This window comes from Melospiza georgiana, chromosome 1 (assembly GCF_028018845.1).
Source record: "Melospiza georgiana isolate bMelGeo1 chromosome 1, bMelGeo1.pri, whole genome shotgun sequence".
Lineage (NCBI taxonomy): Eukaryota > Metazoa > Chordata > Aves > Passeriformes > Passerellidae > Melospiza > Melospiza georgiana.
In genome coordinates this window covers 9,139,940-9,153,944 of record NC_080430.1, presented here as the reverse complement: position 1 = coordinate 9,153,944, position 14,005 = coordinate 9,139,940, and the positions used below count along the sequence as shown (strand labels likewise).

The window sequence follows — 14,005 nt, the reverse complement described above, 5'->3', positions numbered from 1 at the left end:
AAAGGGAAATATAGAGAGGCAAGGAGCACATTTGATCTCCTGGTCCCTTAAGATGCTCCCTGGTTTTGTTTTTCTAAGCAATATCGTCTGTCGCTGCTCCACAACTGTATTATTATAACACTATTTAAAAGTGAATTTTCTCACCAGGCATCATTCCAAGCCCTCACATCTGTGACTTTTATCTTGCTGCATGTTTGCTTCTAAATTTGAAAAAGGTATTTAGCTACAGGTGTTAATTCTTCCCTGGTTTAGCCCCAGGACCATTGTATAAACAAACCTTTTTAACTTTGAGCAAAGCTGGGTATATATTAACAAAGAATACATTTCATGCAGCTTTATTAAGTGTCTTTTTACAGAATAAGGAATAAACCAGATCATTTCAAATAGACCTTAAAAAAAGCTTAATGCTAGAACCTGTCCCCAACTAAATACAGTAAGAAAATCACTGATGCTTTCTTAAAATAAAATGTAAAGATAGTTATGACATTCAATAGACATTAAAAGTACTTATTGCTTCTAATGAAGAATATGTCTTCATCAAGATGCCCTAGTTTCACCTTTTTACATTCATTGTCACAAAAATAATGTTATAAATGCATTTCAGATATGAAAAGACACGTAAGCCACTGAGGGCAATCCCATTTTTTACCTAATGGCTTAAACTGCTGAATTTAGATAAATTTTAAAACAAGATACCATGCTGTTTAACATTTAATCATCTTCTGAACTCAAAGCTTAGCCTTCACATTTTAGTTTATTTTAAATAATAACAAAAGTTACAAATCAGAATGGTTTACCTAATGTCAGCTGTGGAGCACTGGGGTCAAGAATATTCTCCTTTTTTGCATCTTCCTTGCTTTTGTGCTCTTTTTTCTTAGTCCAGTATTTGCTATTACGCTGACTATTTCTTTTATTAATGGGATTTGTAAAAGTTATTGGTATTCCTTGTCCTTGACTTAGGATGTTAAAGGATCCTGCAGCTGATGATTTTGTATTATATGATCCTGTAGAGCAACTGCAGACACTGCTCTTGTCTCTTGTTTGGAGAAGCAGCCCTAAAAAGCCAAAAAACCCCAACCAATCTTGAATAATTATTGTTATAAATTATTTAAAACCATACATATTATAGTAAATTAAATGAAACTCTGCACTTAGCCAATATTTTTCAATTGTTAAAAGCTTTTATACACATACAACTCCGGTAGTTGAAGCCTAACGTGCAATTACTGTAATATGAAATTTAAGATTGATGTTTCTGACACATCCTAGTTTTAACTTATAAAAAGTCAAATGAAATCTTTGATTTATCATTTATATTAAATAAAATAACAGTAATTTTAAAGTTTTAATTACTGAGCTCATAATTATTATATTCAATAAACTCATTATGAACTATAAAAGTTTGGCATGCCCAAACACATTTTAATTTCATATAATTAAAAACAATCCCAAAGGCTAATTTTGCCTTCCAGAGCCCTGAATATAAACAAGAATGTATTCTTTTTATACAGGGAATGGGCTTATCTACCTGTTCCTCCCTTTCTCCCCATGCTTATGCTTTATTTTAGGAGATGTAGAATAGAACCCTGTAAAATCATGATGTTCCATTGCTAATCTTTAGCTGGTTTGACAAGAATAGTGTTCCTTTACATGCAGACATGTACAAGGACTTCAATAATATTTCTCAGGAGAAGCAGCCTCCTCAATAGCAGATAAGAAACCTACAATTTCTGTTGTTTGCTCCTCAGGATCCCATGGGAAAGAGCTTAACATCTGTTCCAGGCGCTGAAGTTAACTTTGGATCCATAAACCACCAAGTCTGTTCCCCTCTTGTCACCATCATTTCACCCCCAGTGGGCTGCAGTGTGCAGGGAATGGACTCTGAACAAATCTTAGGAATCATAAATTTCAGGCTGAACTGACAAGATGTGGCTGCACCAATAAACCCCAGAAGTGTTCTTCAGGATTGGCTTGTTGTAGAGAGGGAAGGCAGTGATACACAGGGCAGGGATGGTGTTGGCAGCCCCTCTGGGCTGGAGCTGCTCCTCTGTGGTCCCAATATCCCCCCTGGTACAGCAGAGGGATGTGACTTGGTGCCAGGATGGAGGTGCAGGGATGAGTGAGACCCCTGAGGTGGGACAAACAGGAGCCACTGCCCACAGGGCTGCTCTGGTTCACACCCACAGCAAGGTTCAGTTTGGAAGGGGCCTTAAAGGTCACCTTGTTCACCTCCCCTGCCATGGCTGGGGACACTTCCCACTATCCCAGGGTGCTCAGAGCCCCATCCAGCCTGGCCTTGAGCACTGCCAGGGATGGGGCATCCACAGCTTCTCTGGGCAGCCTGTGCCAGGGCCTCACCACCCTCCCAGGGAAGAATTTCTTCCTAATATCTAAACTAAATCTACCCTTTCTCAGTTTAAAGCCATTTAAGTCCTTGTCCTATCACTCTGTTCCCTCTCCTGCTGTCCCTTAAGGCACTTGAAGCTGCTCTAAGGTCTCACTGGAGCCTTCCCCTCTCCAGGCCGAACAGCTCCAGCTCCCAGCCTGTCTCCATAGCAGAGGTGCTCCAGCCTCCTGATCATCTCTGTGGCATCCTCTGGACTCACTCCTCCAGGTCCATGTCCCTCCTACTCTTGGGAGCCCAGACCTGGATGTGTCAGTGTGTGGTTGTTCCACAGCCAGCCCTGCTTCTCTCCACTCACAGCTCGAGATGGGGTGACCAGAGGGACTCTGTGCTGCAGAGAAGCTGTGGGTGTGGCACTGGGGGACATGGTTTTGTGGTGGACCCAGCAGTGGTTAATGGGTTAATGGTTGGACTCATTGGTCTTACAGGTCCACTCCAGCCATGATGATTCTTGTTAACCTTTTGTCCCTTTTCCCCCAGCCCCACAGCCCCATAGGCTCTGAGGGAAGGGTGGCAGTGGGAGATGTTGCTCCTTTCTCCTCAGAGGGTGCAGTGGAGCCTCTCCTGGCTTGATACCAGTCTCTGTCCATAGGGAAACCCCTGGGAATGATAATTTCTGGTTTTCCCTACCACTCACTGTATCCCACTGTCTCCAGGCAGTGTTTTCCCATTCAGCTCTATGTATGTGGGGTAATGGGGAGGATCAGTTGTGTTCCTCCTTGTGCACTTGGATTTGAAGACATTTTTGCTGTGCTTTTAAATTTTTAATGTGTATTTTTAAGCTGGCAGTTAGTAAGATGGGAGGAGGCCCTGTGATTATCACAGATTTATAGAATAATTTAGGTTTGAAATGACTTGAAAAATCCAGCCATTAACCCAGCACTGCCAATTCACCACTGATCTGTCTCTCTAACTGCCACATCTACAATTTTTTAAAACACTTCCAGGGCTGGTAATTCCACCACTTCCCTGGGCAGCCTGTTCCAGTGCTAGACAACCCTTCCAGTGAAGATATTTCTCCTAATTTCCAATCTAAACCTCCCTTGAGTCAACTTGGGGCCATTTTCTCTCATCCATACTGCTTGTTACCTGGAAGAGGGGACTGACTCTCACCTGGCTACAGCCTCCTTCCAGGTACTTGTGGAGAGCAGCAAGGTCCTCCCTGAGCCTTCTCTTCTCCAAGCTCTCCATCCTCAGCTGCTCCTCACAGGACTTGTGCCCCAGAGCCTTCAGCAGCTTCCTCACTGCCATTTTGGGTGACCTGTGTCTTTGGCTACTCTATAATGGAATCACCATGAAAAAAAAAAAGAAGAAATCTTTAAAAAAAGGACAGATGAACAGAATCCATATGGATCAAACAAAGGTCTTTGTCCCCTAGTATCCTATTTTTGTGCAAGGCTCAGGGACATGGTAAGGATGTGTTTAGTACAGCATCAGCTCCTTCAGGTCCTTCCCACATTTTAAAATGTGGCATCCTGAGCCAAAGCACTGCCCATGTCTTTGGTTAGCACTGATGTGTTTCTTCCAGATGCAGAATTGTGTGGAATCCTTCTAGAAGGAGTGTGGGCTTCCTCTGGCCATTTCCCTGGTTATTCTCACTTGGTGGCCCTTTATTTTTCATGAGGAGAACAGGCACAGATGGTGCCTCAAATCCAGGTGTGCAATTTCTTTGATTTTTTGGGTTTAAATACTTGTCAGAGTCCTTCTCAGCTGCTGCTGACTTGAGAGATTTGTTTTCCTGTGGAAGTGACATTTTCTGAGCAAAAGCAGTTAGGCTGTCCTGAGAGTAATCCTTTGAGCAGCATATAAATGGAGTGATTAATCCACTGGATGCACTTCTCTGTAATTACAAGTAATTACTTTAAAGTCAAATCTGCAAATGAGAATACCTCTCTGTACGGTAGGGGAAGATGGAAAAAGCAGCTGAAGTGGCTATCTTTAAAATGACATTAAATCACTGATTGTTTCCAAAGGCAGGAATTAAATGATAAAATAGCAGTTTTTAAAGGAAACTTGCACGTTATCCTGACACCAAATGTGATGAAGGGATATTTCACAGTATAAACTTTTAAAGATTTTCAGTAATAAATTTAATTAGGAAATAAAGTAGAAAACTCGATTTTCTGCTGTCTAAAATTTAAATGAAAGGATAAATGCTGAAATATTTTCAAAAGCCAACCCACTGATGTGTATAAAAATCGCTGACATGTATAATTTTGGATATAAAGATGCTGAAAATTACCTCTCTTGTGCCTATTTCAGTTTCAGTTTTATGCTTGAACATGATTCAGCACTCTTGTGTCTTTTCAGTATTGCATTCAATTTTTTTGTTAGAATCTATGACTGACTTTCCTAAAGTGGCTAATAAGCTTCTTTTCAAATAATGCTTGCCATCTCTTCTATTTCTGTCATACCTCATTAAGGTGATCCTATACACATGTATGCTTAATTAAGGCTTTTCGTTAAAATAAGCCTTTAATCCAGAGGTGCTGGGCCTTAATTGAAACTCAGAGAAGATTAGTGTCCTCTCTCATTTTGGTCTTCACTTTTACTGTACTTCCTACTGCTTCTGAAGTAAAATGCCTGCGTTAGCCTTAGCTGATACATGGCCAGGAAGAAATTAAAATTCATACTGCAGTCTTCTGGAGAGTAACATGTCTTGGTAATTGCCATTTCTTATTAGAGTGCCACCTTTTACCAAGAGCCTCCACTTCAAATGCAAAAGGTTGCTTTAAACACTCCAAGGACATTAACATAATGAACACGCTGCCTGTTTTGAAGGTGAGTAATAAGTGACTAATGATACCTGGTTTTATCCATCTGTATAATTTTTAAATGTTAATTGTATGTTTAAATAGTGCTGAAATCTCAAATCTGTCTCGAATGACTGACTTTTACAGAAGATTTAGGAAAAATGAGGATTTTTAGCTGCATTCAGGTGAGGTACTGTACATTGCAGTAAATTTTAAAATCTTTTTGGAGGAGTGAGACACAGATTCAACATCTTCTGGTCTTCTAGAATGAAATGCATCAGCCAGAGAGCCAATCTATTTTCTTCTTGTGGTGCTGCAACTGGGCATAGTACTGCTAATTAGCAGAGGCAGGTGGCCTGCTGTCATCAATGGCAGGAGAGCAACTTTTCAGGAAGAGCTATTAAATTGTGTGGGCTGAATAAATCTGATACAGAAACAGCAATGCTGGGGAAAAGGTTTGAAGCAAACTTTTTAGTGTAGCCACTGCAATGGGCTTGAGTGAAATTGTGTCTTTACATCACGAAACTTGCTGCCTGTAATGTGTTTTTACACTTAGCTGTGTGAAAAAAGTGTGATAAAAACATGAATGTAAGTGAAAGGAAAGCAGCACTGTTGTTCAGGTTGGTGGTTTCTAAAAGGGTATGTTATAAAAGTGTGTATTGACACAATAAATAAAACCTGTGTGGAGAGCAGTGAGCATGGTGAGGGCTCTACCTGCCCAGGGCTTATCCCTTAAAGGTTTTGTTAGGTAGGATGGTCCCAGGGATGGTCCCAGGGATGGTCCCAGAGATGCTGGGCTGTGTCCCTCCCTCCCAGCCAGGCTCCAGGGTGTAAACATTGAGCAGGATGAATAAACCTTTGCCTGTTTAGGCAATCTGAACACAAAGATTTTTTTCTCCCACTGGAAATCAGGACATTTATGCTCCTGGAAGCCTACAAGCCAGGATTTCTTCTGAGAACCAAGTGCACTGCTGTCATAAACAATGAGAGCTGAGGCTGAACGCATTAAAGAGGAATTCCAGCTTGAAATACTTCTGCTGGCTGAGGAGGGCAGGTTTTGGCAAATCTGCACATGTGAGCCCTGCCTTTGACTCAGCAAGGAACACTGTGTCACAGACCTTTGTAGTTGCCCTGTTAAAGGTTGTTTTAAGAGATCTGAGTCAGACATCCTTAATTACAAAAATACAGTGTCTGCCCTTTCTTCTCAGGAGTTTGAAAATGTTTTACTTAATTTGCTCTTTGTTCACATATATTAAATACATATTTGTTTGTACATGAGCATACTCTGTATTTGTCATTGTTGTGTTATTTTCTTAGTGTTTGTATTTTCTGTGAGTTTCTGTTAACTTTCAGACATGTGCCTCCAACTCAGTAGGAAAGCTGAGCAATTTTAGTTTGTAAGGGTAGTGGAGATGTTATTAGGTCTCATTTAAAGCCCTTACAAGCCAGTGAAAAGGTTGTCACTTGTTCCTAGCTGAATTAAAATCTGCTCTGTTAAGTAAATATTGATTCCTTCTCAGGGAGAAAAAGTTTAATTTAAGGATAAATTTGTACATATACATTATTGGATCTAACTAGATTCCAACCAAGACATGATTTCATATATGACCACTGATTTTTATTGAGCATATATCTTATTGAAAATCTTTTTTACTCCAATAGAGCACATTTAGTAAGGATTTATAGATCTAATGTGCTTTATATTTTTGAAAACGTTAAAGTATTTGATAAGAGTGCAATGGCAATTGCTTAGGTAATGTTGCTATTAAAAGAACAAAATATCTTGTTTGCAGTATTTCTGATGCCTGTGCATTAACCATGTGTGGTACAAGGCTGTGTAATGTGGTAGTTGTAGGAATGTTTAGTTTTGGATCTGTTTATGAAGTGCTGAGAATGTTCTAATCTCTAGCTTCCAGATTAATATTTGCTTAATGGAGACACTTTTCACTTTGTGGGATATCTGTTTAATTGTGTAAATGGGGAATTTTCTGCAAATGTGTAGAGTGCAAGCCTCAAATTCATACCATTGTCAGCATTTAATGCACTGAAATTGTTTCTTCCTTTCTGTTTGTCTTTGGAGAGGTCCTCATTCCTTGGGCATGAAGTAAAGCTCTGGTTCCATCACTGCAGCCTTCAGAATTAGCACTGAAAACACAGGATTCTTTCCCTGGATTGATGAAAGTAATTTCTTGTTTGCTGTGTCAAACAAAGCATGCTATTTGTCACATTGTGGTTTGTGTATCTTTTAAGAAGCTTTCAACTTTGATCTGAGCCAAGGTACACTCAGTAGCACAGATGACAGAAGTAACAAACCAGTGATGTGCATTGTCATTCATACAAACTCTTTAAGTCAACAAATACTGAGACTTAGATGTAGAAAACCATACTCTGCTTTTGAGGGGGCTTGTGCATTCTTGTGAGAAAATGAAGACCTTTGCTTTTCTTGTTTCAGACAAAGGTGTGGAACAATTTATTAGTTGAGGATTCAGTTCAGTGTCTGCAATCAAAAGGTGCCTCATCTAGTCCAGATTCTGGCCCTTGCTGATATTTTCTGGGTAAACAGCTGCATTTAAAAGACATTGTGGAGATGGGCTCAGTAGCACATAAAAGCTGCTTTCTTCAAACTGTCATCACAGAGGTTTTCAGAGCATGCTTTTAATACTTCCAGAGCTGCTGTTTGTGTCTTTTTCTCCCTTACCCCCCTCTCTCTCTTTATGTTAAATGCTATTTGAAACAGGAGTGTTTTTTTTAAATACAACTTTCACCTGCTTTTTACCTGATACGTCTGAAGGGAAATTAACCTTTTGTGGAACAAGATTGAGGGCTAGAAAACTGTTCCACAAACTTATAATTTTAAGAAAATTAAAAAAGGGAAAATGATAAAAAGCCAGCAGTAGTTATAAATGGTTGTGTGGTTCTGGAAGCTGCCACATATTAAAACTTTCAGGTTTGAGGCACTGTTTGATCACCCACTTTGGCCTTCTAAGATTGTGCAAGGAATTTTATGCAGTTGTTTAGAACTTAAACCATTTGTTTAAATCGTGTATTTCAGAAAGACATCCACTTTTCATCTAAAAATTTCATAACGTGGAGGAGGTTGTTTGTTCAAGTGGTTAATCATCATGACTGTTACTCTTTATTATATCTCATTTGAATTTGTCTGGCATCAGCTTCTCACCATTTGCTCTTTTTATGCCTCTCTCATCTAGGCTGAAGAGCTCTTTATTAACTGGTATTATTTGCTCCTTGAAAAGATACATTAACGATGTCATCAAGTCATCCCTCAATTTCTGTTGTTAATCTGAATAGATTGGGTTTGTCAGACCACTTGAGACATTTGCCTAGGCCTAGAATATTTTCCTGTCTTTTTTGCACCCTGTGTATTACACAAATTTTCAACTTAAAAAAATTAAGATACTTGAAAAATATAGTATTCTGTTCTTTGTTTCATCAACCTATACAAAGCAAAAATATTTCTTATTCTTGCTTAGTGTTACACATTTCCTCAGAGCAAAAGCGTATGCAGCAAAAGCCAATCTTTACAAGAAAGGGTATTTTCCTATAATTTTGCTTTTCTTCTCTTGTATTTGAAGATTAAAATGTTCCATTTTTTAAAGGCTGCTCAGACCTCTCATCTTTGCAAAATATACCCAAGAACAGAAGACATGATAAATAACTGCATCTGTGGCACAGCAAGGGGGAAAAACACCTCTAAAGAGGAACATTTCAGTAAAATAATAAAACTTGCAAATACTGATATAAGGAGCTTAAAGGAAACTCTGAGTAGGGCTTAATGTCTGGCATCAGGATAATGTAGGTACAATTTATCACTTGTGAAATATGGTGCTAAGTTAAAAAATCAATGAGGTGCAATAATTCATTTCTCTGTACTGAGCAGGAAAGAGATTGGGATGTGGGAGTGGGAGGCTGCTCCCTAAATCCCATAGGTTTTCTTTAGATAAGAAAAGTGAAGGGTTAATAGGACCAGGAGAAAATACATGGGCTAAATCCTACCTTGAATAGGTTATGAGTGACAGTAAAGAGCACAAAGCAAAGACTATTTTCTTCTCTGACGGGGTTTTAAGGCAAATATGAGTAAAGATAGATGACAACATTGGTGTGCATTGTTAAAAAATAGGGGTTTATTATTATTTCAGAGCCATTTGCTTGTAGTACAAGTGTAATTAAACTCAAATACTTTAGAGGAAATTTGAAGAATGTTTATAGTGATAATGTGCTGAAAATACAAGAGGAGTCACCAAGGCACAGAGGGAACAAACGGAGAAGACAAAGAGCTTATGCAGAAACAAAATGTTTTGGTGGCTTAGAACTTCAGCAGAGCAGATCATAAGGAACCACTTGCCTTAGAATTTGCTATTTACAAAGAGCAAGTGTTGCCAAAAGCAGTGATGTATACACAGGGTTTGCAACTACCCATGGAATTAAATGACAGTGAAAGTCAGAACTTGTGGCATTCGTCCAAGGAATCTGAAGTAGCTAAAGAATTGCTAACTGAATTCCTATTAAAACTTAGGTAATTAATCAGGAAAATGTGATACAATAGAGGAACACTGGAGGTAGCCAGCTTCATACAAAACCCTGTTGGGATAAGTGGTTCTGAGAATGCTTCCAGGAATTACAATGGTGAACTTTTTTGGTGTCAGGAAACTTAATTGATAAAGTCATTAAAGATAAAAGACCCAAACCTACAAAGAGCCTGGATAAAGTATAATTCTAAGGAAAAATAACCCTGATTGTTGCAACAGTGTATCTTGCTGCTCTTGCCTTATAAGATATTTCAAAGATGAACAATTTAATGGAGAAGTTTACAAGTACATATATAGCTTTATCAAAAAGACATGAGTTCCACAAAAAATGCTAGACAAAGTTTTTCCAGAGAAGCTAATAAAACAGCTCAGCATAAAAATAAAAACTTAATAGTTTAGGTGAGACAAATAAAGCCAATGAGGGGGAAAACTAGGCTGATGATAGAAAACAAAAGATTTCCTTAGAGACATACATCGGTGGGATATCCAAGGATCATTGTAGATGTGTTTAAACTGCCACAGGGACAGAGTAAGTGCCACCTCTTTTTGTGACACAGCAGGTCTGACTCCTGAGCTGCCCTGTGTGTGTCCATTCCTGCACCTTCCCAAACCATGGAGGTGTCACAGATCTTTCTGTGCTGCACCCTGTTGTGAACCTGATTTTGGAGGAGAGGCCAGAAGTGGTGAGTAACGACATCCCAGTTTGGTGATGAAACAAAATAAAGCATTTTCTCACCATGTTTCTAGGATAAAAACCCAACCTCAAGCACAGGAAAGGTCAAGGGGGAAAATGGAAATGATTAGAGGCATGTGGGGAGCTTCTTTACAAGTAAATTAGCAAGAATGGTCCAGATTTGCAGCTGATGAAAATTGGCGCAGTTCCATCAGAATCAGGGCATGTTGCCAGTTTACACCAGCAGAGAACCTACCCCAATATGTTTTTAATATGAAAACCAGGGTGATTATAGCAGAGACCTAGAGCAAAAGACTGACATAATTGTGAAAGGAAGGTTGTGCAAAGGCTACAGGGTGGGTATTTAGAGGTGTGGGGTTTTCTGAGCGCTGGTTAGGATCAGTTTTTGCAGTCAATGCGAAATTGCTTTCTAATTTTTGCTGTATGATGCAGATTTCTTCTGTCATATCCCAGTCTGCTCCAATCTAGTCCTTTCTCCTACCTTTTCCCAGTTCTAGTATCAGGGAGGCTTTTTTAAGCATGCTATGTGGGCACCTCAGAGCAAAAGGAGAGCACTGAGAATGCAGTAGGCAGTTCAAAAGTCCATCCAGCTGTCAGGGAGGTTCTGCTCCTCTGCCATCTACCCAAATTGCCTTCAAGGTGAGGAACTTGCCTTCTGCCTCTACCTCTGCATCACATGTTGTGGGAGCTACAAAATCCACAACAGACGTTGTGGGAGCTACAAAATCCTTCTGGAAAACCAAGTTAACCCTTCTGTGGGTGGCCCACACTGAGCTCAAGGCAGGCTTGGTGATGGGGATAAACTGCCCAGGTTTTGTCACCAAGCTGTGGATGCACAGGGCTCAGGCTGTGTAAAAGCCACAGTTTCTCTGACCTAGGTGCCTATGTCTTCCTACACTGGTGCAGAAAATATTCTGTGTAGACTACTAGGATAGAGGCTGGTCAACTTCTGAGGGTAAAATATGGTCAAAGTTGTTCCATTTTTAGAGCTCTGGGAAGATGGAACATATTATCCAAAGGCAGAGGCTTCAAATCTGCCAACTCCACCAAGACTCCCTTGAGCACATGTAGAAGGACATGTCCCAGGTTTATCTCTTTTTCTGCAATTACCACACCAGCAATATCTGAGAAAGGAGTAACTGTCTTGAATGTAGACAAAACAGTTTTTCCACTCACATGGAAGATTTTCACAGAAATTTTCCAGAAAAGTTTCTTCCCGAGACAGAAACCTGGCATGGAAAAGAAGTCAAGTTTGGCAAGGTTGTGAGCAACTGAAAATATGCAATAAAGTGGTGTTAAACCACTTAATTATAAACACAGTTACCAGCTAAATAATTTGTGGAGTGAAGAAGTGCTTGATGCAGCTAATTGCACTTCCTGATACTACCTGAAATAAAAGGTGAATTAATGAGAGGGAAACACAAAGTTAATGAGAGTTAATGAGGCAAAAACCCCGTTCAAAAAGTTCCATCCACATGGGGGAGAGAGAGAAGCAATCCCTGTTGGATCTGTAGGGCAAGCCACTGCATGGAACAGTAATACCTTCTAGAATTTTGGGATTGGTGTTACAAAGGAAAATTTCAGACGACATCATTAATATCCAAAATTATTTGCTCCAAGTCATGGTGACTACAGTTCCATCCAACTTCAGATAAAGCCAAGGTTTTCTCCTAACACTGTTTTGCACAATAATAGATCTTTAAAGGGATTATTTCTTCTTCTAAATCAGAAGTCACTTAATATTTTAGATACTGGTCACTGGGCTATTTGTGCATGTTGATTCCCCAGTATTTCTCATTTAAAAATAATTTTTCTCCCTAATTTTTTATTTTAAATGCCTGTTTAAATGTGTATGTATTTTCCAGTTTAATTTTTCATTTACAGAGAGTAAAATTTGCTAATAACCCTCATATTTCTAATTAGAATTCATCTCAGAGGTGAAAGAACCAGCATAATATTTGTTGAATAGGAGACACAAATGCTGTTGCTAATGTGATGGAGCTATTGTGCCTGTGTGAGGCTTATGTGCAGGAGGGAAAATAAATATTTATTCCAAGTATATCTGTTAATTTGACAAATATTATTAAATCTCTTTACATACATCATCTCTCCTAAATAGAGCTTTGTATATTTTTTTTCTAAAATTATACTTTGGATTTGGAAGAATGAGTAAAATCAGACATTCTGTCAAAAATATGCTAAATTTTATGGTAGTCCATACAATTAAAAAAGTAAATTGCCACTCAGGTTTAGTGTTGTCAATACTGATGGAAAGGTTGCTGAGTAGTTCTTGTTGAATGAGATTTTCTCTAATGTTTAAGCCACCAATAAAACCTCCAGTTAAGCCCTTCACAGGAAACTTAAGAATTGACTGATGGGAGTCACATGGTTAAATCAGTGCTTGTTATTCATAATTTATTCAATGGTTGATGGAAAAAAATTGTCCAATTATTTGACAAATACTGCTTGGCAAGATGATTTACAGAGAATAATGCAAGTATTTGTTGAAGAATTTAAAGTGACAAAAACTGCTAAAATTACGGCCTTTATTCTCAATGCAGTGATTAGAGCTGATTGAATGATATTCAGACAGTTTGACTAATTTTGAATAGTCCTTACACAGGCAATATTCCCATTGACTTCAGCTGGAATTTTGCCAGAGTAAGGACTGCAGGATTGGACCTTTGAGTGTAATGTCTTGAAAGGGTCCCTTTATAAGGCAGCAGCTTAAATTCTGAACTGCAGTGAAAACCCATTTTCACTTCCCTCTGTTGCTTTGCCTGTTCTGTGGAATTGCTCTGTATGAATGTTAATCCCATTCCCTCTTTATCAGCAGAGGGTGCTATGGGAGTTTTGTGCTCTCCAGTAGCCTTTTGTTTATGCACAGTTCAATCTAATTTAAGTTGAACTGACCATTTCAATGGCAGTCAAGTGTGTATTTAAATGGTGTGTGGGAGAGCCATAGTTTAATGGCAAACCATTTCCCTAATTGATCCAAGTTAAAGAAGGGAGACATTTTAAAGTGGATATTTTCAGATTCCTGGCCTCTACCCCCATACCCTCCTAAATGGGTCACTGAACATGGTCTTACACCTTTGCTTGATAAATGATAGCATTTGCATGTAGTTTTGAAAGGCAGGTTCAGTATTCCAAATTACTAGAAATGTATAATAAACAAATATTTTTGAATATAAGATTTGGTGACTTCCTAAAGTTCTTGATTTTTCTAAATGTTAGTAGGACTTCAATACAAAACAACAGTGTTTACAAATCCCTGATATGGAAGTGCCCAAAAGTGGGAAAATAGTTTTTTGTTAAGTCAGTATATCATATGCTTTGTTACAAGAGTGTTAAGGTTGTAAAGTCAAGTGTAGAGAAAACAGAAAATACTTAGACAATCTTCATTCTGGTTATTTTTTCAATTGCTCACCATCATCCTGACAGGGATATTAAATTACATGATTGCATGGCTACTTTTTTCCTTGAGATGTCTGTGCCTTTAACATATACAAAAGAGATGGCTGAATAGGAGCTTTATGAAATGTTTCTTTTTATCTGAATTGCTCAGAGTTATTGCCACTGAGTTATTTGCTGCACACCATTCTGT

The 14,005-nt window shown here is 38.8% G+C and overlaps 1 protein-coding gene across 1 annotated transcript in view; it reads right to left on the bottom strand.

Moving 5' to 3' along the window:
- The window catches only part of RNF32 (ring finger protein 32), an 82,442-nt gene that overhangs the window by 5,976 nt on the left and 62,461 nt on the right, over window positions 1–14,005 (bottom strand). Inside the window, 4 exon segments of the mRNA XM_058039023.1 lie at window positions 798–860; window positions 863–920; window positions 923–971; window positions 973–1,055. Coding sequence (XP_057895006.1) covers window positions 798–860; window positions 863–920; window positions 923–971; window positions 973–1,055 — 253 coding nt within the window.